This window comes from Chlorocebus sabaeus, chromosome 1 (genome assembly GCF_047675955.1).
Source record: "Chlorocebus sabaeus isolate Y175 chromosome 1, mChlSab1.0.hap1, whole genome shotgun sequence".
In the NCBI taxonomy this organism is placed as follows: domain Eukaryota; kingdom Metazoa; phylum Chordata; class Mammalia; order Primates; family Cercopithecidae; genus Chlorocebus; species Chlorocebus sabaeus.
The window spans coordinates 45068066-45093909 of record NC_132904.1 but is presented as its reverse complement, the minus strand read 5'-3'; the positions used below and the strand labels follow the sequence as shown (position 1 = coordinate 45093909).

Sequence of the window (25844 nt, the reverse complement as noted above, 5' to 3'; positions counted from 1 at the left end):
TTTTTTTTTTTGAGACGGAGTCTGGCTCTGTCGCCCAGGCTGGAGTGCAGTGGCCAGATCTCAGCCCACTGCAAGCTCCGCCTCCCGGGTTTACGCTATTCTCCTGCCTCAGCCTCCCGAGTAGCTGGGAGTACAGGCGCCCACCACCTCGCCCGGCTAGTTGTTTTGTATTTTTTAGTAGAGACAGGGTTTCACCGTGTTCGCCAGGATGGTCTCGATTTCCTGACCACGTGATCCGCCCGTCTCGGCCTCCCAAAGTGCTGGGATTACAGGCTTAAGCCACCGCGCCCGGCCGGACACCCTAACTTATAAGGAGAAACTACGGCTCAGGTATTATTTGAATTTGGTGTTATGAAAAATAGTTGGTGAAAGTTTTTCTGGGAAAAGAACCAAACAAATGCACTTTTCCTGACTTAGTAAACAGAATAAATCGACTGCTTGGTCAAAGAGAGGTCAGGAACAGCATGGAGCGGGGCCTCTGGTGCTGGGTACTCCTGGGGTTGGCTCGCACATCAGGTACTACTTACTAGCTATATTTTCTTGGGTAAGTTGCTTCATGTCTCTAATTTCTCAGTTTACTGTTTGTAATATATAAATAATAATGATACTAACCTCATGGATTTTTTTAATGTGAACTGAAAAATAATATATACAAAGTGCTCATCACATCCTGAAGAATCATTATTCAATGAATGATTGCTGATGTTGCCGTTCGAGGCACAGGTGCAGAAGACACAGATGAGTGGTGGTGTGGAGCATGTGGAAATGCTGGGGGTGGGGGGCAAGGTGGTCTACAGATGGCATTGCCATTATCTTGAGCTCAGCCCTCCATAGCATCCTTCAAAGCTGATTTTTTGTGTGTGTAAATTTCCAAATACAGAGGTGTTATCCTGTCCATTTGCCTCCATTTTCTGAAAGAGGCAAATGGATAGGATAATACCTATGTATTTGAAAAAGAAAAATATTCCCAGTTAAGTGAGAGTTCCTGCAGATGAATTAGGGTTTAAAACAGAACTGTATCCTCATTTCATTTCAAGGGCGGCCTAGCATATCTGCTAGGGTGAGCTTTGACATTTCTCCTCCGAGAGACAGGCTGGAGCATGAGACCCTCTGTCTAACCCAGCCATTCTAAGACCCTGTCCTTTACCCCATTCTCAGGCCCACTCCCAACCCAACTCCAGGGCAATCCAGTAGGTTTATAAGATGACAATTGATCTTATCATCTTATCAGCATCATATTATGGTTTAGTTGAAATAATACTGGACAGTGATTCCATTAACAGTTATTTCCCTCCTGGCTTCAGGGGAGAATGCAGGCATGTTGCAGGAAAACAGAAGAGCCATGCACACCAACCATCGACTCACAGGCTCTGAGAAATGACCATTCACTGGTGACGAAGCACTGACTTGTCCCCTTGGTGGGCTCTTCAGGGACCTGGCTGGGTCTTACTATGCCACGCTTCTTTCCCCTCTGTAAAATGCAGTCCCTATCTTCATGTTATGCAAACAGCATCTTTTCAAAATAAAATTTAGAGGAGTAAGAGAGAAGAATCTAGTGCCCTTTCTGAGAAGAAATTTAGCTAGGAGAACCGAATGTTGTCCAATACACTGGGTTAAAAAGAACCAGTTATGAACTACAAGTGCAGATGACTTCGACCCTGAGCTCTATAGGGAAAACTAGCGAGAAAAAATAGTAACAAATCAGCAGCACAAGCAATATTTGCTTCTGAGTTCTTCCAGTCACGGGCGTGAATAAGTAATTCTGTCCTGGGATCCTATCACCTTTGCTTTGTGCCCCAAGGTATAGAGTTTGGAAAAATACCAGTGCTGGTGGTTCTTCTGTTTTGGGGAATAAAGAAAAGGAATTCCCCATGGGGGTGCTGTACTGCAGCTTACCTGAGCCTTTTTTTTTGAGATGGAGGCCAGAATGAGTCTGAAGCAGCTGGTGGGGAATCCACCCACAGGGACCACTCGGACCAGGCCAAGGCTGAAGTCAAGGTTGCTGTGGATGTCCAAAATGCCCAAGGAGAGGGCAGTCTGAGGCCTTTTGTCTTGGGGGAGTTATTCACTCATTTGTCTTCTTTTCATTGAGTACCTACCATGTACCAGGCACTGTTCTAAGCAGTGTAGTGCAAGAATGGCAAGAGTTCTATTCTATGGAATTTGCATTATTGTGGAGAGATGTGGACAAAACACGAATAAACAAATGCAAAAATAAGTTTATTTCAGTGAGTGACAATACTATGAAGAAAGTAAAGTAGAATGATACGCTCAGGAGTGACAGGGGCAACTTTGGATGAGGGACTCAAGGAAGACCCTGAGCCCTCTGAGCACTCTGAGGCAGCAGCATGAAAACTGAACAATCCACCAGGTAAAGACCAGAGAGCCTGATCCAGGCAGCACAATAGCCAACACAAAGGCTCCAGGTGAGGACATCCATGGCTTTTCAATCAACACAACAATGGCCAGTGTCACTGGAGCCTCATGAGTTAGTGGCTGTTTCAGATTTACACCCAGCTACTGTAACCCCAACCGTGATGTCCACTCACGTAGCCATTTCCTAGGGGAGAGGGAGGAAGGGATGTCTAGAACTGCTTTGAGGACTAGCAGAAATTTCTGATTAAAGGACTAATCCTACCCTCATCCTCATCTCCACATTTAACCTACCATTGAGTTCTGTTGGTTCATGCTCCTGGTTTTCTCCTGAGTAAGTCCATTTCTTTTCATGTTCATTACCTTCACCCTGCTCCAAACCATCTGCATCTTTCCCCTGGTCTACTGAACTTTGCCCATTCTCCACATTGTAGTCAGAATGGTCTTGTAAAACCTCAAATCTGGCTGGGTGCAGTGGCTCACACCTGTAATCCTAGCACTTTAGGAGGCCAAGGGGGGCAGATCACCTGAGGTCAGGAGTTCAAGACTATCCTGGCTAACATGGTGAAACCTCGTCTCTACGAAAAATACAAAAATTAGCCAGGTGTGGTGGCACATGCCTGTAATCCCAGCTACCTGGGAGGCTGAGGCAGGAGAGTCACTAGAACCCGGGAGGCAGAGGCTGCAGTGAGCCAAGATTGCGCCACTGCACTCCAGCCTGGGAAACAGAATGAGACTCCATCTCAAAAAAAACAAACAAACAAACAAATGAAACGAACCCTCAAATCTGATCATGTCAGACAAACCCACACACACATGCCAAATACTTCATGATTCCCTGTTGTTGTCAGCATAAAGATCCAAATCCCTACAATGATATGCAAAGCCCACTCTATGCAAATCCCCAAGTTCTTCTCCGGCATGTTTCCAGACATTTGTGGCTTCATTTTCCATGGCCACACAGGCTTTCTTCCAGTTGTTGCAATATGCTGTATTAGTTCTGGCCTCAGGGCCTTTGCAGAAGCCTTGATGGCTCCTAATCTTCTGTTCTTCATGCACCTTGGCCTCAGCAATCTCTACTTGGGTCTCAGCATAGCTGTTACTTCAGCAGGGAAGTCTTCTTTTTTTTTTTTTTTTTTTTTTTTTTGAGACAAAGTCTCACTCTGTTGCCAGGCTGGAGGTGGTGGTGTGATCTTGGCTTACTACAGCCTCTACCTCCTGGGTTCAAGCAATTCTCTTGCCTCAGCCTCCTGAGTAGCTGGGATTACAGGCGCACACCAACACGCCCAGCTAATTTTTGTATTTTTAGTAGAGACGGGGTTTCCCCATGTTGGCCAGGATGGTCTCAATCTCTTGACCTTGCAATCCACCCGCCTCAGCCTCCCAGAGTACTAGGATTACACGCATGAGTCACCACGCCCAGCCAGGGAAGTCTTTTTTATTCCTCAACATCAATCTACTACATAGGGCCTTTTGGTTACCTGTCCCCAATAGCACTTCATATTTTCCTTCATACTTCTTAGCACACTTGTATTTACCTGTAATGTCTTCTTCCTGCACATGTCCATAAGCTCCAGGAGGGCAGGAACCTTGTCTGTCTGGTTCACTACTTTTCTCCTCAGCACTTAAAAAGTATCTGGAGCACAGTAGATATGTGATATGTATTTGTTGGAGCAATGAAGGAATGAATGCTCGCAAAGATCTTGGATCTTAAACGTTCCACTTGAATATGCTACTTGCTTTCAACAAAATGAAATAACAGGAGACTGTCTGTATTTTCTGTTCCATTTCTCTACCCTATAGAGATGGTGATTGATATCTGGAGTTTAAGAATAAGCATAGCATGCAAGAATTCTGGCAGATGAACAACCTGCTTAGAAAGTCTGTTCTTGCCTTTGACTATCAGAACAGTGTTATTTTCTTTGGCTCAAAGGAATCTAAGACTGTGTGTACTCAGGGAAATGGTGTAGACCCACGGTGTGGAGTCAGGGCCAGGGGTGAGACTCAAATAATAATCAAGTGAAAGAGGGTTGTGTGAAGCCTGGGGGCGACATTGCCTTTCTCAGTGGCTGCGGAATTAGAACATTCTCCCTTGTGTCAATGTGGAAGTGAATGAATTAGGCTCCGTTTTATGCCGTGCCTGGAAAAATACCAATGCCGTACTCGCATAGTTTCTGAAAGCAAACCCCAAATGCCACTGTCTCAGCTCCATGGGAGACTGTTAAGGAAAAAAAGAGGCAACATTCACAGACTATGGGAAATATCACTGAAGTGGAAAAAGATTAGAGCTATGATTTTTTTTTAATACCTTTTTTGAAGTTACACACCCCTTCTGAAATGTAACAAAAGCTATGAACCCTCCTTCCCCTTCACTGCCCTGCCCACTGCAAAAGGTATGGCCATATAACATCTCTCTATCCATGGAGACCCCTTGTGTTAAAAATCCCAGTTAGTGGGTCTGACTGGAAATTGAGCAGAAGTAAGCTAATAAGAGATGGCCAGGAATCACCAGTTAGACAATGTTAAGTCTAAAGAATAAAATAGAAGTAGTGCTCTGTAATTAGATTTTTTCCATTCCTGAAGTTCTTCACTTTTTAGAACAAGTGGATTGGCACAGGATGAACATGTGCCTTAGTGAAATGATCAGACCTCTAGGGTCTTAGAGGAAGCATTCCTGGGGGAAATCAAGGTGACCAGCCACTCTCGGCACCTTCCTGGATTCCACCCTCCACAGTGATGCATCCTCTAAAATGTAAGCGCCACAAGACTGAGATTTTAGTCTGTCTTGTTCACTGCTGGTCTCCAGGGTGTCTACCTCAGTGCTTAGCACTTAGTAGCTACTCAATAAATATGCGTGGAATTATGAATCAGTTAGTCAATCTTGGATTGTCCCAGTTCCCAAAGCTCTTCTACTTTTGTTCTGAGTTTATCAGGTTCCTTACTTTTTATTTATTTTTTCAAGAACTAGTTCTTGAGTACTTCTTTGCCTTGCAATAGATCCTAATTGTTCTTAGGCAGAGAACAATGCCTAGTTGAAGATCTCCCATTATACCTGAACTTAAATCTTGGTATTGCTGCTTGGAGGTGATGAAAGCCTCAGTTTCCTCAACTGTAGGTGAAGTGCAAAAATTAAATAAGGTCATGCAGTTAAAGCACTTAGTGTGGTGCTTGCCACACAGCTGTGTGTTGCTTTAATAAATATCAGGCATTTTTATTACCTGACTCTGCCATATAGCTCATAGCTTCCTTTGGGATCCTCTTCAATTTCTTTCTTTTTAAAAAATTTTATTTTAAGTTCAGGGGTACCTGTGTAGGTTTGTTTGTTGCATAAGTAAACTTGTGTCATGGGGGTTTGCTGTACAGATTGTTTCACCACCCAGGTATTAAGCCTAGTACCCATGAGTTATTTTTCCTGATCCTGTCTCTCCTCCCACCTTCTACCCACAGTTCTGAACCCAGAAACTAATTGTTGTTATTGATACAGCAGGTAAGTATAGCCTTCAGACAGTCCCAGCATGTTCAACCATGGCCGTATTTAAGGGTTAGAAACATTATGAATTTTCCCTTTCTTTCTATTTTTTTATATTTATAATTTTAACTAATAAGCATGTATTTTATAATTAAATACTGTATAAGAGAAAGCATCATAATGAAAACATGTGTTTATTTAATTGTACTAAATGCAGAGGTAAGAAACAAGAAAATTTTATTGTCCCTGGTCTGTAGAAACAATTCCAGACAACTGGGAGAAATCAATTTGTCCATTGTGTCCCCAGATAAAAATGCTTCAACACAAACACCAAAACAGGAAGGGCATATTCCCAAGTAGACACAGATGTATTGTGCACACTAATAGATGGGGTGTTAAGAAACTTGAACCCCAGGCTTTGCTTTCTTATCAGTAAAATAGGAGAGATAAATGGAAATTTTTTTCCTTACAGGTTGTTGTGAGAATGAATATAAAATATTCCCATGTAAGAGTAAGCCTTCAGTACATTGTATTTTCTTTTCTTTTCTCACATCGCATCAGTGACATCATCATTCTTTATGTCATATGTGTGCATCTTGCATGGATGTGTATATAAATATCTCCATTTGATGTCTAATCATCTCAAACTGGTCATGCCTAACCTGGAACTCTTGATTTCTCAAGCTCATCTCACAGACTGTTTCTCCCTTAGTCTTCTGTGTCTTTGTCAGTGGCACCAACACTTGCCCAATTGTTCAAACTAAAAACTTAAGAGTCATCCTTCACTCCTTTCTTTCCCTCACACTCATATTCAGTTGCACATCTTCGCCAATCTATTTCAAAATTGATCCCTCTTCACCACACTCACTGCTACCCTCCCAGACGACACTACCCTCCTCTCATTCCTGTGCAAGTGTCCTGGATCTGACCCCTCTGCCACCACCCTGGACCCTGCAGTCATCTCTCCATGGCGTAGCCAGAGTATAGGCATTGACATATTTACATGAGGTTGTTCCACTTGTTTGCTTAGGACCCTTCAGTGACTTTTATTTCCAATGACTTCTGATAACACCGGAAATAACATTTAATGGCTTACTATTCTGTAGGTCTCTATATGAGGGATAAGCAAACTTTTTTCTGTAAAAAGCCAGATAGTAAATATTTTAGGGTTTGTGGGCCAAATAGGAGTCTATCACATCATCATCTTCTTTTCCTCCTCCTCCTTCCTCCTCCTCCTCATCCTGTCCTCCTCATCCTTTCCCCTCCCTCCCTCCCTCCCTTCCTTCTCTCCCTCCCTCCCTCCCTCCTTCCCTTCCTTCTCTCCCTCCCTCCCTCCTTCCCTCCCTCCCTCCCTCTCCCCTCCTCTGTCTTCTTCCTCTTCCCGTTCCCCTCCCCCTCCCTCTGTCTCCTTCTCCTTCCAACCCTTTAAAAATTGAAAAACTGAAACTTGTCCTTAACTGATGGGCTTACAAAAACAGGCTGAGGACTGGATCTGGCCCCTGGGTGGCAGTTTGGCTGACTCTTGCTTTATACAAGCTGGCCTGACCCTTCTCTCCTGCTCACATCTTCTTGCCCACTGCCTTGCTCACTGTGCTCTAGCCTCAGTAGCTTGCTGGCTGTTTGGGGGCACACTGGTCACATTCTGCTCCGGGCTGGCACACTCCTGTTCCCTCTCCCCGCAACGTTGCCTCTTCAGGTCTTCCATGTGGCTTGCTTCCTGCCTTTGTTTAAGCCTCTGCTTCAGAAGCTCTCCTTGGAGAAGGCTCTCTGAGCAGCCCCTCCAAAATGTTCTCCCCCCTCCACACCAGGGACATGCTATCCCTCAGAGGCCTGTCTCCCTAGGACTTACTATACCTTCACTTGCTTGTTTGTCGCCAATGCCAGCCTAGCATCAGCTCTTCCAGGGCAGGTGCCAGCTTCGTCTGTCTCATTCTTCACTCTCCCTCCATATCACCCAGAATAGAACCTGGCACTTAGTGGTCATTCAGACAAATATTTGCTGGATACATTAATAAATATAAGGACAATTCTACCATGTGGCCAGCTGGTTTTCAACCCTTGCAGTGCTACTCATATGCAACAAGGCCCTCTTTTTAAATCCTCAGCCCTGTTGGCTCTGTGTAATGCAAAGAGGAATCAGATGAAGGTACCAAACAGTGCTTGGGGTGCCTATGGACTGTGAGAGGCCAGTTCTATGTGCTGTCATGGTCTGAAGGATGAATCCAAGTGTGAACATGGCGATGGCGGTAGAGGGGAGCTTAGCCAGGCTTTGATGTGAGGGGAACTGTCCAGCTCTCAGGAAGCTGATGTCATTCGAGCATCCCTGGACAATAAGTGCTGAGTGGAGTCAATGCTGATGTCTCTTAAGGAGGCAGTGAAGTAACTCTCAGAGCCAGAAGAGTGCCGAGATAAACTGTCCTTCCCAGGAACACACAGCAGAGCCAGCTTGAAAGCCAGTTGGTGTGGACAGGGACTGGATGGTGCTTATCAGTCCTGGATGGATCATGGTGTGAAAAGCTGGGAGTTCTGGAGCCACTTCATGGAGCATGGTGCCTCTCAGCTCCAGGTGTGAACCCTTCTACCCTGGGATCTCCTTCTATAGGCCGCTTGGGATTGGCAACTAGAGGGATGCATCTGGAGCAGCCAGCTACACCTTCCTTCCACCTCCTTCTCCCACCCTGCTTTGCTACAGTCCAGAGGCCTCAGGAGAAATGAGCTTGGATTTGGATCACTGCAAAAGAGAGCCTGGGCCCATTCCTAGGGCAATCATAAAAGGTTCCTTGGGGGGTGAACTGCAAGGGATGATCCTGTGGAAGGCTCCAGGAGTACTTACTACGCTACACCCTTGAGTTTTGGCTCATAGTCAGACAATGAGTCTTAGCTGAACCTGATGTCCCAGGATGGGATGGACTGGGCAGTGTGCCAGGCTATAAACTGACTCATGCACCAGGCAGGGACTGGACCAGCCTTGGCCCAGGAACCAGGTCAGGGAATGAAAAGATATAAGAATCTCTTCCTCGGACTTCCCTTAGGATAGAAATTGGGGTGTATAGATCAGGGTAGCCTGTACATATCCAGATTTGGGAATTTTATGTCCTAGATCATGAGTGTAGCTCTTGATTTTAGTAAATAAGACAGCTATATATAACAGGAGGGAAAATGCAGTGATTGTACATGTCAAACTTCATCAGAGCCATGTCTCAGGAGCCCAAGGCAGGAGGTCAGATGGTCTGGGATCTAATCATGGGTCTGCACTGTGACCTTGAACCAGTCACTTGACCTTTCTGGGCTTTAGTGTTTTCTCCTACACAATTATAATGGTAACATTGATGTTGTCACCTCACTGAATTATTAGGATCAAATGAGAGAATAATGAAAGTCCTTGCAAAGTTAAAAATGCTCTAGCCGTGTATAACTTGATCTCTAGTCAAGTTATATAAAGCAATAATACCAATAGGAACAATAAACATTCAATGATCACTGATCATTTGCCAGGCACTGTGCCCCGTGTTCACATGCATATCTCACATGGTCCCCACAGCAATCTTGAGAGACAGTCATCATTATAATCCACATGTGCAGATGAGAGAGCAGGACATGAAAAATTTAAATAATTTGCCCCAAGTCACATAGCTTTCCAGGGAAGACCAGATCTTGAATTCAAGCAGCTTGTCTCTGGAGGATGCACTCAGACCCTGAGGGCCTGTAGTGCAGATCTCCAGGCTCCCAGCCCAGCCCCCTAGGCTTCCTTTGGGAAGATAACCACGAGTCTGTCCAGTGAAAACAGACCCATGTCTATCTCTTCTCTGCAGACGGGCTTGATCCCTGCCAACTGCAGAGAAGCTGTGGAGCCTGAGCAGAGCCTGATGTTTACCAGCTCTAAGAGCTAAAGGTTCCAGCTGGGATGGCAAATCCTCAGCAATCCTGGGAAACAGGGAGAGATGCCAGGGCACAGGGTCTCCTCCAGGTTATGAAGAGCAGACACATGTGGTTGGAACTTCTTCATCCAGGATGGGCGTCCTGCACGCATGTTGAGTGGCTCTCGGAAAAACATTTCCTTGAGAAAGCAGAGACAGGGAGGCAATCTCTGAAGGGCAGGCTGTTTTTTTCCGTGTTCTCATCAGGAAGGAGAGAAGACAAAGCAGTCAGCACTTCCTCTCTGCAGCCCTTTCTCTGCCTTCACAGCAGCACAGCCCCATGGTGCTGTTTGCTCTGCTTGCCTAATATCAGTCAGTGAAGTAGAGTTTGATGAGTTCAGTCAACAGAAGGTAGCTGATAAGGGCTTCTGAGCACCCCTCCGAGAATGCCTGAGGAGCCTTTTCAAGGATGGACTGGTGTGGCAAAAGGACGGAAAAGAGGTAGAAGAAGTATTGAAAGAACCATGGCCTTTGTCCTGGCCTAGAGAAGATTCAGGAAACCTTAGCACTTGTCCTCAAATATCCAAAGGGCTGTCTTGAGGCAGACTAGTTCTGTGTGGACTCCGTGGGGTAGAGGAGGGATGGCAGGGACTAGTCTAAGGAAAAATGCAGAAAGGCACAGAAGCTTAGGTCCCAGGCTATGCAGTCTGACAGGCCTGTGTTGCAATTCCAGCCACACTATTTATAAGCTGTGTGACAATTAGCAATTTGTTTCATACTTGTATACCTCCATTGTACTATAAAATGCTGGTGGTACCATATTCAAAGGTTTATTGTGAGGACTGAAGATGGTGATTTATATAAAGCACTTAGATAGTGCCTAGGACAGGTACGTAAATAATAAATACTAGCAATTTTTATCAGAATAAAGTGGTAAAAACTTTGGACACCTGGCACCCACCTCCATAGGACAGTGGAGTCTGAGCAGAGAAAGGAGTTCCCCTCCAATTTTGCCCCCATGTGAAGGGCCAATCCCATTGTTGTTCTTACCTATCTGCTCCTTGCTGGAAAGTTGGAGATTTATCATCAGTGGAGCCGTTCTTCAAATCTTGGCTTTGTGTCAGGAGTCAGCTACACGTTCTGAGTGACTGGCTTTTGGGTTGTGACTCTGCAGGAGGCTGCCTGATAGAAGCCAGATTCTGTATAGCAGGGGTCCTCAGCCCACAGGCCATGGACTGGTACCAGTATATGCACTGTTAGGAGCCTAGCCGCACAGGAGAAGGTAAGCATCAGGTGAGCGAGTGAAGTTTCATCTGTACTTACAGTCGCTCCCCATTGCTCACCTTACTGCCTGAGCTCTGCCTCAGGTCAGATCAGTAGCAGCATCAGGTTTTCATAGGAGCATGCAACCTAGATCCCTCATGTGCATAGTTCACAATAGGGTTCTTATTACAAGTATCTAATGCCTGATGATCTGTCACTGTCTCCCATCACCCCCAGATGGGACCATTTAGTTGCAGGAGAACAAGCTCAGGGCTCCCACTGATTCTACATTATGATGAGTTGTATAATTATTTCATTATATATTATAATATAATAGAAATAAAGTGCACAATAAATGTAATGCACTTGAATCATCCCAAAACCATCCCCTGCCCCCCGGGTCCATGGAAAACTTGTCCTCCACAAAACTGATCCCTGGTGTCAAAAACGTTGGGACCACTGGTGTATAGGACACAAGGACTAGGGTGGAAGTGTCGAAGGTCTCTAGTCATGGTTCTGTTGGAGCCCCAGGGCCTCTTCCTCTCCCCACTTGTATCCTGTAGTCCTTGGGTTGATCTTTGTAATGGCAGAAACTCAGGCTTAAGTCTCCTGGTGCAGTCTGAAGATTAAGTAGGGAAATCTAGAGGTGACTTCAGGTGGCATCTGAGGGTTGCTTTGAATGTTGCTGCGATGGGGAGCTTTCTGGGAAGATACAAGCCAGATTTCGCCTCATGGGAGACATATCCTGAATTAGATTCCTCGGCATAGTACCTTGAGAAATGCTCTACCCACAGGGTTCTGTAGTCAAATAAATTTGGAAAATACTCCATTTCTAATTTTCTTCCTGGAGATCCTGAATGCTCACTCTCATATTTACACTCCTAGAAGTCTTGCAGTTAAGACGCATATGTAAGGTTGTTAAAACAGCTAAACTTTGTTTCACACCAATTAATTTTGGGAAATTGGTTTGTAGGAATTCACAGTTTTCCAAGTGCTTTCACATGTAGTATCTCACCTGATTTTCAAGACAACCTTGAGAGATAAGCATGGTCATACCCATTTTACAGAAGAGAAGGTTGAGATGGAGAGAGGTTTATAACTTGCCCCAGGTCACAGAGCTATTTAAAACACTATCTATGATTGCATGGACTGAGAAAGAATTTGGTACATTCAATGAGAAATTTACTAGTAATAACACTAATCATCAGAAACAAACAAACAGAGACAAGGAAAAATCCCCACTAACTAGGAATGCCACATGTTATTTGTCAAAACCTTTCAGTTAGTTTACCTACTAGTTTTGTTCTAAGGGAAACAAAACAGTTGACTGAAAGGTTTTGTACAGTTGACTATATTTATATATATTTATATTATGAATTTATTGATGACTCTTAGGTTCTCATTATGATTATGAGGTTACCACACAGTGAGACAGAAGAGCACAGGTTAAGAATGTGGATTTTGTAGCCAAACAGGGTTTAAATCCATGCTGTATCACTTACTAGCTGTGTGACCTTAAGCTAGCTATTTAACTTGTTTGTTCCTGTTTTCCCGTCTGTAAAATGTAATTTTCAAACCTATATTGTTACATCCTATGATAAGTCAATAAGATATACTTTTATGTATATAGTACCAGGCACCATTCTGAGAAGTACATGGAAGTATTAGCTATAGTTGCTGCTGCCATTGCTTTTGCTAATAATAACATTATTGTGTAAAGTCCACTTGTCTTGGGAACCTATGAGGAGGGTATTTGGATAGGAGCTAATAGGTCTAAGGCCTAGTGTGAACCTCTCATTAAGCAGCTTTGCAACTTTGGACAGCTCATTCAACCTCTTTGTGCTTCAGTGTCCTTCTCAGGAAAATGGGACCATGCCAGCCATTCAGCTTAGTTCACAGAGCGGTTCTAAGAATAACTGCCAGGATAACTGATGTGAAAGTGTTTTTGAAAAACATAAAACCAGGTTATCATGAGTTCTTGATGTTGGCATTTCATTGGAATATGACCAGGAAGGAAGCTGTGGAAAGGAACTGAGTTTGCTCTGGAGGACCTCCCTACTGGTTCTGCTCTACAATCTGAGAAATGCCCAGAACTGCTGAGGTCAATCAACAGCAGCAGTAATTACGACCAATGCAATGTCATGGACCTGCACAGAAGCCAAAAGCAAGTCATTAGCAGCAGCTGAAGTTTTCCTTTGCTAAACAATGGCACCTTCATTTTGGGATTTCCCAGGTTGTCTCTCTGGACTTTTGGATAGAGGGTGATTGCAAATACACTCTGTTTCTGCTGATGCACCTGTCCTCCCTCAACTCATGTTTGTGGACCAGACCCAGAGTGCCAGTATCCACCCCCACCCCAGTGGTGCTCGTTGGAGACACCCTCTCCTGGGCTGGGTGAAGGAGGGAGCCCTGGAGTAGATTGTGTCCACCGTTGTGCGTGTGTGCTTGCAAACAACCATCTCCTGGGAGGATTAGGGTGCCTAACAAAAATGGAGTTAGTTTACCTACTGTTTTTGTTCTAAGGGAAAGGTTTCCCAAGCCTCCCATCAGGTAATTTTTTAACCCACTTCAAGGCTATTTGTTTTCCTTTAATTGTTCAATCAGGTAGCATTTAGCAACCACATTCCCTACAGCAAAAGGGTTATTAGGGAGGCACTCAGTTCCTCAATAGTTCCCAGGAAACATAGACCACAGCCCTTTGGGAAAGACACTGCTTCTTAAATTGCTAACCTTAATTCCTAGTGACCAGAACTGGCCAAGAATGAAAGGGCTGATCCCACAGGGAAAATAAAGTAAACAAAACCACACCAACCCTCACCCTCACCAAACTACAACCACCGAAAACAAAACAAAACAAAAAACCAACAAACCAATGCAACCCAGTGAGAGTTTGAAGGCAACTCCTTTCTAAACTGTTTCTCTGAATTATTCAAATACAAAACCAGAACAGAGGACAAAAGTTAGAAGCCACTGAACTTTTAAAAGTGCTTTAACAATAGCTATCCATATTTCTGTGCCCACAGTTCTGTGGCAGGAATTTTTTTTAAGTTAAAAAAATTTTTGTTTCACCTTAATGAACCCCTAACCCACCTGAGTAGACTAGGTATGCCTAAAATTAGTCTTTAAGGTACTTCCCAAAATGATCACAGGTCCCCATGCCTTGACCCTAGAGGTGCAGCTCCTGGGAGGGTGGGAAGAGGGAGGTCGAGCAGCACGGAGGCCCTTCACAGGGGGTGAGAGGTCTCCCAAATATTGCACAATTTCAACCCTTATCTGCTGCATCGAGGCAGTGGGTGGGGAGGGGGCTGGAGAAGGAGTCCTCAGGCCCGGATGTTGAACAGAGCAAATAAATGCCAGGGGCACCTGGCAACCCTTGGATTTGTGGGAATCGTATGTCTGCTCTTGGGATATGTGCCCTGGGTTGCTTGGGACCAGTTTGTCTGCTTGAATAAGTAAAAAACCACTTACCCTGGAGCTTTCAAATTAGTCTTCAATTATTCATTCATTCATCCTGAAACTTATTTTTTACCCTGAGTGCCTTCTATGTTTCACAGTGTTTTGAGGGCTATGGAGAGAAATGACACATAATCTTCGCTCTCCAAAAGTTCTCCTTCTGGTAATATTTAAAAGAAAATGTCAAGTACATATCCAGATTCCTAGCAAACAAGTGAATCTTTAGCCTCGTGAGGGCATCATGAATTTCTGATTTCTTCCTGAGGTCTCACCCAGGATGCCTTTGTGTCTAGTATTTCTGGCTTCCTGTTTCAGTGCAGTTTATTTTCATTACATTTTTGATGGTACAGTGGAAACGGGTCTATATAGGGGACTCAGATTCTTCTGGAAAATTAGGGAGTAGGATGGGATGATCTTTAAATTCCCTATAGCCCTGACACTGAATCTATTAATTCTATTTAATTATACCAATGATAAGCCAAGTACTATTCTGAGTATACAAAGATGAATAAAATAGAGTACCTGTTCCTAAGCAACTTATAATCCAGTTGTAAAAATATTAATGTCATTGCTGACATCCGTAACAATGAATGAAATGTACCCCTCCCCTACTATAAGAGGAGTTATACTGTTATAAAGACCATAGAGCAGATAGAAGCAAAGTACTAAGAGTATATACACACTTCCCATGAGTGGAAAGGATCTGAGAATTCACTAGCAGTTAGTTTTGCTCTGAGTCTTGACAGATCAACGTGATATCAACTGGTAGAGAATGGAAGGAAAAACATTCCATGCTGAGGGAACAGCCTGAGCAAAGGCATGGAGTTGTGACCATGCATGACCTACTCCAGAAGAGTAGGCAGCCCACAGGGACATTGGGAGGGGTGATAGGAGACACTACACCTAGAAATTCTTGACCCTCACCTGACCCCCACCATTAGAAGGAAGAAAGTATCTGAATTGTGGGGGGAGCCAGGAAGTGACAAATTAAACCCTGTCAAGGGAACATAATAAATGCAGTGGCATTTAGTATGTGCAATGTGGAGATCCCTTTACATAATTCTTTATCTCAAGAAAAAAGAAAAGGGAAAAGAGGAGGGAGAGAAATCCTTTGCTAGCCCAACCCAGCCCTTTCTGGGGGTGTATTCATTCATTCGTAGGCTTGTCAGTGTGACATTGTGTCTGCCCTCCTGAAAGCCATACATCTTACTTTCAAACCCTCCAACAGCCTTCAACCCCCTGCAGACCCCAGTGTTCCAAGGCTGACCTTTTGGTAGGAGGCTTACTCCCTCCCAAAGCTGGTGGAGGGGAGATGGCACCTCTTGTGCTCAGGCCTTCCTTGTTGCTGACTTGTGGACACGAGTCCTTTCTTCTCTAGGAAGAATTAGTACTTTTCTTAAATTCGACTCTCAAGTTCTGAAAAGCCTACCAGCTGTGTACTTCCACAAGCCTTTTATTTTAATTTTTATATATCTTCTTCTTTTCTTTCCAAGGTCTCTGGGTACCCCCAGAGAAGGAAGGAGACTTGAAGTCTTTAAGCTACTTGCAAAAATGTCTGCACACAGTTTGCCTTCATTATGCCAGAGACGGCATTTCTGGGGTTTCATTTCCTGCATGTAATATGACAGTAATGCAGACAACTGCAGATATAGGGGACCAGGCAGGGAGGCCTGAGTTTTACTCCTGTTTGGTGGCTTTCAAGTCAGATGAAGAGGACCAATCACTCTCCCTCTCTGAGCCTTTATCTGCAAAATAGGAGAAAGGATCCTTTTCAGTATTGCTGTGATGAGTAAGTGAAAGGTGTCCTGTACCATGCTCAATAAATAGCCACTACTATAGCTAGGATTTTCATGTGACAGGCAATGTGAAGCTCTTGTGTGGTATTTTTATATTCAAGCCCAGCTATTTGGAAGCAAAATGGGCTTGCTCTGACAAGCTATCTAGCTCATTCCCTCCTGCCCATGGGGTGCCACACTGCTTCTGACCCTTCTTTTGTCATTCTAAGACCATGTAAAAGCTGACATCCCCCCATCGGCCTTGCCTCATGCGTGGGTAGAGTGGCGTCAGCCCACATCATGCATGGGAGCAGTCTAGAGAGCCTACTTTGTCTGAAGTTCTCCCGGCCGGCCCCCACCTTGTCTGAGCTTTTTCCCATTAGTCATCGCTTTGGCTGAAAGAGTGGAAGACCCCTGTTAAACTGAAGTACGTTATCTGGGAAACACATTAAGCCATTAACAGCTGGACACAAATTAGTTTATCAGACAGGGACTGGGCTTGCAGAATTTAGGAGTGAGAAGGAACTTTATAGATCACCAGTTTCTTAGTGAAGAAAAGAAGGTCCACTGATGAGTAGCTCTTGCTCAAGGAAGCACCAGTGGCACCTTTTGGGATGCCAGGCTTCAACCCTGCCTCCTGGCCTGATCTTCTCTTCATTCTGCCTTGATGAGCAAGATGGGCAGTCCAACTTTCATTTAGGAGATATTTGTCATGTGGCTGCCATAGCTGGGCAGGTGCTGAAAATTCAGAGACGCATGGGAGGCAGACATGGGAGTGTTGAGTGATTGAATGATGTGGGACAGGCCTCTTGGATGGTGGGATGGGAAAGGTCTGGAACAGAGGACACCACTCAGTGACAGGCAGATCCAGACTCTGAGGGGTCAGCCCCACCAGGGGCTCCACAGTACCAGAACACTGGGGCCCTACCTCGTGGCTACCATGAGAGTTCAAGAATGGTCATGCTTAGGGAAATAGGCTAAGCTAGCAGTGAGGAGCTACCTGCCAGGGTCAACACTGAATTGTCAGGCCCAGGGGATGGGTCAGAAAGCCATGAACTGAATAAAGAGGCCAACAGCTGGAAGGAACCAGACCGCACTTCAGGGCAGACCTTCACAAGCATTGCTCCAGGTGGTCAACACAGACTGGTCTCTTTCCACTACTTCACATCAAAGGTCTTGGTGGAAGAGTATGGAAATGGAAGGAAGGAGAAAGGTGGTAGGAGAGGTTTGGTGGATGAGGAGGTTTTAAGAAGCTATTTCTGTCTCTGCAAATCTACAAGGTCCTGACACCTGTGAACTCACAGCCATTACCCTTTGGAACCACCCATACCATCATGCTGGTGACATCAGTCATCTTTTCCACTCACCTCTTCTTCTTTGGGTGCTCATACCCATCTCCTGCATGATTTCAACAGACATCTAATTGGTCTCCCTTCTGCCAGCCTCTATCTTTTTAAAGCTATCTTCTTGCTGTTCTTAGATCTTCTTAAAATGGGAGCTTGGACAAATCATCCCCCTGATTTATAAGAATTAAGAACAGAGTCTCCTTTACAGCAATCTTGCTTGTCCCAGCCTACCAAATAACCCCATGTAAGGTGAACACACAGAACCTGCCATGAACTTTCACCCCTCTACGCCCTTGCACATGCTATTCCACCTTCCTGAGATGCTTCTCTCCTCTTGTCAAACCTGCCAGAAGCAGGTCAGCATCACCTCTGTGAAGTCCTTCCATGCTCCCCAGCCTTGTGCATTGTTCTTTTCTTTTTTCTTTTTGCAGAGTTTGCAGAGGTCTTACTCTGTTGCTCAGGCTGGAGTACCATCGTAGTACTCATCGTGGAACCATCGTAGCTCATTGTAGCCTCAAACTCCTGGGCACAAATGATCCTCCCACCTTAGCCTTCCAAGTAGCTGGGACTAAGGCATGTACAGTCACACCTGGCTAATTTTTTAAATTTTATGTCTAGACAAGGTCTCACTATGTTGTTCAGTCTGGTCTTGAACTCCTAGACTCAGCAATCCTCACACCTTGGCCTCCCAAAGTGCTAGTATTACAGGTGTGAGCTACTGCACTCAGCCAGTTTTTTTCTTTATGACCCAGCTGTACACTATACAGCCCTCTTTTGTAGCACCTGTTGCATTACATTGCAACTGTTGGTGTATTTGTCCATTTTCTTACTAGACTGTGTGTGTGCATGGTAGGGACACACACACAGACACATACCCCAGACAAGGAATCCTCCCTGACTCTCAACACTGGGCAAAGCTGGGTAAAGCTGGGTAAATGCATCATGGTAGATGCTCAAGGAGTGTTTGCTAAATGAGCTAGAATACCTATGACCTAAGGTGTGCAAGATCTGAAGGGAAAGGTCACAGGCTTTATTGTCTTTAATTAAAGCTGAGGCTGGTACATTCTGTATCTCCCTCCACACCTTCCCATCTCTCCTTGTACCATGAGTAGTAGTTTTTCACCTTTTTCCAGCAAAGATTGAAAACTAGGTGCTCATTCAATGACTTTCTGCAGATGTATAGTTCATAAATGTTGTGGCTATCCTAGAAAGTATAATGAACCTAATGATGTTTTCCCAGAAAATGTATAAATCCCTGATCTTGCAGCATTTTCACACAATCAGGATTTTGGATTCTTCTTCCACCCACTCAACTCCAAGGAACTCTTGGCTTTAAAAAACTGTGATAGAGATATCTTGTGTTTTGCTCTCTTAGCCAATAAGATTTGTCAAGCTTTATTTTTGGGGAAAAAAAAACACGTTATTTTAGGATTTGTTTTCCAAATATATAAATATATTTTAATACAGAATATGCTTTTTCAAATGACATATGCTCTCTCATTTCTGATATGTTGTCCTAGCCTGTGCCCCTTCCCTTGAGACAGCAAATATTGCTGCCTCTGTTTCATTCTTCAGAAATACGTGTAGAGATGTACATAGAAGGGCCTCTTGTAGTCATTCAGTCTAAGTTAGGGCCCAAGGCAGGATGTGGAATCTGCTGCCTGGGTCTGGCTCAGTTCTAGCTGTAGAGGAAGCTGCATGGACTTACGCTAGGACAATCATCAACAGTCTTTCATTTGGGAAACATTTACTGAGCTCCCACTATGGGCCACACACTGTTCTGGGCACTGGGGAACAGCAGGGAAACAAAACAGAAAAGGTTGTTGGAATTTGTAGTCTAGTGGGACAAGGGAGAAAAGAAACAAGAATACAGGTTAGCTAAGTTAACTGAGAGGCAAAACAATGGCGACGAGACAACAGTAATGGAGTGGAAGAGAGTGTGGGAATGAAAAGGTTCGACATTAGGAGTCAGAAGTCCCCCTGAAGAGGTGACATTAGACACGAGACCATGGACAAGTCTGGGGGAAACAGTGCTCCAGGGAGAGGGACTATCATGTGCAGAGGTCCTGAGGTAGGAATGATTTGGATGTGTTTGAGAAAAGGAAAGATGGCCACTGTTGCTGCAACATAGCGGGCCAGGGACAGAGGTTGGGAGACCACGTTGCAGGTCATAGAAGAGAGCTGGGATTTTTAAACTCTGAAAGGAAATCAAGTCCTGAAAGGTTCAGGTAGGGTGACAGGTTGATCTAATTGGCATGTTTTAAAGATTAGGATGAAAAAGATTAGGACCAATTTTATCACCTTTCCTCATTATGAACAGTTTTGACTACGGAAATGAATACATAATAAGGCAATCCATGATAACTCTCATTATAACTCTCTACCAGTCGGGGAGAGCCAGGATTCCCATCCTAGGATGTCATGGTTGCCCAAATCAGAAACAAGCTCCAAGGTCTGGGTGGATAGTGCCATCTTTCCTTGGGGAGCTGAAGGATTCTTGAGCCTTTTCAGGATACCGAAAGTTGCTGGGGACCCCTGGAGGGTCACTGCCAGATAAGAGGAGGCTGGACCCAGGACAAGAGTTGGGCAGAAAGGTGGGGAGATCCCAGTCCTCAAAGGAAGGCACCTGGGGCCTGTGGCAGGTGGAGCAGGCAGAAGAGGAAACAAAGGCCACAGGCTGCCTCCTCTGTCGCTGCCTGACCCCTCCTCCTCTCCAGAGGGCCTTGAATGGCCTTTCTCCAGCAGCGGCCAGACCAGGTGTGTTTGGAAATACCCAAACTCTGTCCTTCACGTGGCAGGAAATAAATGTTGCTGGGGACGCAGCGTGTGGGCTGGGGCGGTGTGTGTGTGTGTGTGTGTGTGTGTGTGTGAGAGAGAGAGAGAGAGAGAGAGAGAGATTAGGGTTGCGGGGGTCAGAAATGCATCCATCCTGCTGCCATAGTTCCAGCTGCTCCAGGGGGAGGTGGCTCTGCCAACTTGCGTGAGTTCGGTGCAGAAAGAAAATGCAGATGGAGATGAGCGCGCATAGTGAGGCGCTGGCTGATGTCTGGGCTAAGAACCCATGGGGACCCGGGAGCCACGAACTGCGCTCCACAGCCCCTTCCCCCTGCCTCACCCCTACCCATCTTCTGCCCAAGGCTCTCCCTACTACCCACGCCCTCCCCGAAATAGTTAAGTATCCTCCCACCAACTCCGACCATCTTTCCCCCTTCACGCCCACCCGCGGCAGTGGCGAACGGCCCACTGAAGCGCCAGGGGCCACGCGAAGCGCCCCGCAGGCCAGCTAGGGGGCGGGGATCTCACCAGCCTCCGACCCCCCCCTCCGCCCCCGGCCGCCGCGGCCCCAGCGGCCTCCGCGCTGCGAAGAGCGGGCGCTTGGACACAGGGGGAGTTGTTTGATTTGGCGGAGGCGGGGAGGCCGGCGGGGAGCGAGCGAGGGAGGCACGAGAGCCGGGCAGCGCGGGCGGGCGCCGGGCTCCAGGGTAGGGTCCCCGCGCGCAGCAGCGGCCCCGGGGCGGGGGCGAGGCGGCCGCGGGCGCCGGGGATGCCTGGAGGGGCCGCGGCCAAGAGACCCGGGACTGGACGGCCAGACCTGCCGGGCGCGCGGGCAGGTGCTTCGGCTTTTTTTTTTTCCCCCTCCTCCTTTTTCCTCTGCCCATTCCTTCCTCGCCCTGAAGTAAGATGAGCGTGATGCTGTGGCGCTGGGAACAGAATAACACCACCATGAAGCTGGTAAGGGTGGATTGCAGACCGCACCCCCTGGGCGCTGCTCTACTTTTTAATCCCCCACCCCACCCCCCATCCCCTTTAGGAACTGGCCCGGATGGTGGAAAGCCCCTGAAATGCATTCCGCACTTGGTATTTCCCTTATTGTTTTGAAGCTAGATCTCAGGGGAGGTGTGTGTGTTTAAACCAGGAAAGTCGATGTGTGTATGTCTGTGGTTGTGAGTCATTGAAGGGGGGTGGGACTGGGCTGCATTATCTCTCCGTCCCTTCCACCTACGAATTCCTGGAGCTCTCTTGGGTTGCACACGCTGGGATTGTCTCCTACGAGCAGGTCTGCGCCCTCACAGTCTGTCCCGGGACAGCGTGGTCCGCCTTCCCCGAGACCTCATTGTGTCTTGATACTTTGGGGTGCACATGGCTATTGATCTCTATTGCGGTTTGGCTTGTCTGTGGGGAATACATGAGCCCCAAGTGAGTGAGTATGCCCTGCATCCTCCCGCCTCTCACAATGCCTTAGTTCTCTTTCAAGCTTGCAAAGAACCATCCAGGGTGCAGGTACTTTTTCCCTCCTCCGTTTTCAAAAATAACCGCCTATCACTCCCGGGAGAGCTGAGAATAGCAGGATTTTCCTTGCTGCCCAAAGAAGCCTGAGTTGTTTCTCCATCCCAAAGAGGAAATGTGATCGGAAATCTCTGGGTTTTGCTTTTGTGAATTGTTTTTTTATCGGATAGTTTCAACTGGCGGAGACCATAATTCCCCCATTAAAGTCAGCCAGTGCTGTGGCCAAGTCGGTTAACCCCCTTGGATGTCAGTTTCCTTCTCAGTAAAATGGGGCAAGTTCCCACCTGGTAGAACTAGTGCCTGGATAAGAAATCGTATTTGTAGATTGCCTGGCATATAAAAAGGACTCAATAAGAAATAGGTGTGATTAATAAACTGGAATGTATACTTGCTGGTGTGAGGTCTTTAAAGATGCTACCAAAAAAAAAGAGAGAGAGAGAGAGAGAGAAAGTCACAACAGCTGCATTGGATACCAAGATGCTAGATCAACCAAAGCTAGGTCTTCATATAATGAACTTATTTGTTGGAAAAATGGCACCTTGCTTTTCATACTTCTTGTGTTATGTTTGGCCTGCCTAACTTTAAGCTACTATTTTACAACTTCGTTTAATGTGCTGTAACATTAGCAGACGTTATGCACCTTTGCTATACTATGTCATGATTCCAGCTCCCTAATCCTTTCCTGGAATCTTTCTCCAACCAGACTGCTGTGGAAGAGGCCAGAGTTTCACATAATTTCTCTCCAAGCCATACCTGAGATGCCACTCTAACAGGCAGCATAGGAAAGCTGGGTTCTGATCTGAACTGCATAGGGTCAGGTTGCCAAACCTAAATGCTTTCTTAAAAAGAAGAAAAAGAATGATTTGCCAGGCAGGGAAAACGTGGAGCCTCCCAGGGGATGGCTTCTGGAGCTTGGTGGCAGGTGGCCGTGGTAAGGACTGGGATGTCTTCTCCACTCCGATATTGCTGCCCATTTAGTCTATGGAGGGAGCTTTCCTCAACCCGGGTCAGAGGTCAGCCTTTATTGGGTCTGTCTGAATCTTTAGACCTGTCTCACTTTTCAAATTAACTGTGAGGACCACCCAAGGTAGTTATGGTCCACCAAAGTACCCTTTCCCCATGAGGTGAAGGAGGGGCTAGAGGAGCTCAAGCAACTGGGAAGCCCTGAGGATGTAGCAGTTTCTGTCCCGTGTATCCCACTGCCCCAGAGCCCAGGCAGGAAGAGGCATGACTGGGTCTTGGCATCCAGATAGCCTCAGATATCCTCAATGATGAGCCTCAGCTTTTCTGTGAATGCTAGGAACCATTGATACATCATTAGCTGAAATATCATTAGTTTGTTTTTTGTTCATGCGCTTATTGATTGATCAATTTACCCTTTATTTGTTGTGTATTTTGTGTAGAGCACAGCCTTGGTGCCTGTGTTCATCATGAAATATTTTGCTTGCAGATGATTCTTGCTTTGAATTCCAGCCTTGCCACTTACTAATTCCTGAATCAGTTTTCCTGTTTTGCAAAAGGCTGTTTTACAACTCTCTTTCCCCAGGTTGTGAAAAGATGAAATGACATAGGAACATGATCCAGCATAGAGTCTGAAGCATGTTTGTCTATTAAATGGAAACTATCATTATTTTCTTCCATGGTAAATGAGACATAATCTCTGTCCCCACTCTACGTTGTACTGTTGGGTGAATGGTTGTTCTTCTTATGGGCTCTGGGCTCTGGGAAAACAAACCTTTCTTACCTTTGAATCATTAGTGGCCCTCAGCAGGAAGGACCTCCATGGGAACATCTTGGAAGTCAATTGTGTGTGAATAACTGCTCCAGAATGGGGCCTGGGGCCAGAGGTGGGTGCTTGAACTTTTATCATTGATGCACTTCAATAAACATGAAATCAGTTAACCCACAGCTTGAAAATTCATTGTTTTGTTTGAATAGTAGAATTAAAGGTCTTGTTTCATGTTCTATTTTAAGGCTAATTGGATCAAAAATAAGGCCCAGAGTAATTAGAGGCAAAACTTGCATCTTTATATGTTATCTCTGCAAGGGAATGTCAGAAATGCACCTGCCCACCTAGGAGAGAAGGCAGTAGCTGGTAGATCCTACATCTGTCCAAATCCCATCTGACAGGGTCACAGGCCTTTGATGAAAGTGAGAGGAGGTGACTGCCCAGGCCCAAAGCACCCACTGGGAGGGGATAAGCTTGGGGCACAGCCACAGAGCATACCGTGGGTGGTTCTGACATTCTTACCACCTTCCCTCCCCACCCCAGTTCCCTTCTTTTAGATTCTTTGGACTTAGGCAGAGCAAGGAGAAACAATAAGGCCACTTCTGGAGCAGCTGGTATTATTTGAGGAGTGGTAGAGCCCAAGAATGGCAAGAGGAAAGGCACTGAGAGAGGCCCCTCTGGCAGCCTGTGCTAATACACGGAGTGCGGGTAGTCCAGTCAGAGAGACCTGCAGCCAGAGCTCTGCACAGGAGCCACTGCCCTGTGACACGGGCCACTTGCTTCACCTGTTTGACCTTTGGTTTTCTCATTGTAAGTGGAGACTGTAGCACCTCACAGAATTACAGTAAAAATTGGGGAAAAAATGTATCCAGATTTGAGCTCAGGGTTCTGCAGTTAGTTATTGGGCAGTGAATGGTTGCTCTTATGTTGACAAGATGAACCAGTAGTGTGTGCATTTCTCCACGCACAGAGAAAAGACTCAACAGAAACATTCCCAAAAGTTAACAGTGCCAAGCTCTTGTGGGGGAAGTTACTAGGACTAGTTTTGTTGTTGTTGTTGTTTTGGCTTATTTTTTATTTTTTGTCTATACTTTTCCTCATTTTCTAAATTTTGTACAACGCTCATATGTTACATTTATCATCAAGGAAAGATTTTTTTAAATTACTGCTAAAATCATATTAATAGCTAATGTGTTGAACCTTTACTTTGAGCTTTATGTGCATGATTCTATTTCGTCTTCTCTACAATCCTCTGAAATAAAAACTGTTATTATCTCCATTATTCAGATAAGGAAATTAAGGCTCAGAGAGTTAAATGACTTGCCTAAGATTCCAGAGCTAGTAACTTTAGAAGGGCTGCTTTGTCTGATGGCAAAGGCTGTGCCTTGAACTGCTGTATCAGATACCCTGGATGCCTCCTAGTGCACTGCAGAGCCTGCTGCTGAGGTGGGTCTGCGTGAGTGTGCAGTATAGACGCCTGTGCTCACTGCTGCAGTTCTCTCTGTGAGGGGCCTCTCTGTTCACTGCAATCCCCTCTTAGCCCCTTTGATCAGGGACATCCTGGGAGGGAGGTGGAGAAGAAAGTGGGGATGGGTTGAGTCATCTCCCTTCAGCGTCTTGGAAAACACTTATGGGGGCTCTTCCTCAAAATGAAGGAGAACATGGCTCTGTATGAAGAATAATTGAGAATAATGATAATGAGGGAATGTGCCCCAGACCTTTGACCTTTCCCCAGAGAGGCATTGGTCAAAGACCCCCTGGGCCTGTCCGCAGCCTGGCTAACAAGCAGATTAAAAGAGGTCAGTGGGTTAAAGGGCTCTGTCTGCCTCCCTGTAGTTATATTGCTCCCTCCCAAAGGCCAGGATGCTGTGCACCCTGCAGAGCTCCTGGGCTTCCAGGTGCTGGGTTTATAAGACAAATGCTCCTTTAGCTTTTTTTTTTAATCCCTAACTTTATGGAGGCTTAATTGCCAAATAAAAATTGTATATATTTAAGCTGTACAATGTGATGATTTGATATATGCGTACATTATGAAATGATTCCCACTATCAAACTAATTAACACATCCATCAGCTTGCTTCAGCTCTTTACATGTATAGACTGATTCTCATCTTAACAACTTCTGGTTTTTTTCCTAACTAAAGCTCGTTAACACTCACATGAAAGCATTTTACCACCTTCGGCTAGAAAATAACAGTCATTTCCACTCTTAGGGACTTCTAGGACTTTCCCCTGCTTTCCACTAATTGTAACTGGCATAGATTTGACCATCTCCCAGGTACTGAAATCATG

The 25844-nt window shown here is 45.6% G+C and overlaps 1 protein-coding gene across 7 annotated transcripts in view; it reads left to right on the top strand.

Annotated features, from left to right (window-relative positions):
* NAV2 (neuron navigator 2) overlaps positions 1-25844 on the top strand; it is a 768177-nt gene that overhangs the window by 397977 nt on the left and 344356 nt on the right. The window contains exon 1 of one of the 7 annotated variants that reach the window (XM_073017807.1): positions 21079-21268. The exons of the other annotated variants lie outside the window; for them this stretch is intronic. Within the exon in view, the coding sequence (XP_072873908.1) occupies positions 21218-21268 (51 nt within the window). The 5' untranslated portion in view covers positions 21079-21217. Of the gene's footprint in view, positions 1-21078; positions 21269-25844 lie in introns of those variants that run through there. 7 annotated transcript variants of the gene reach the window in all.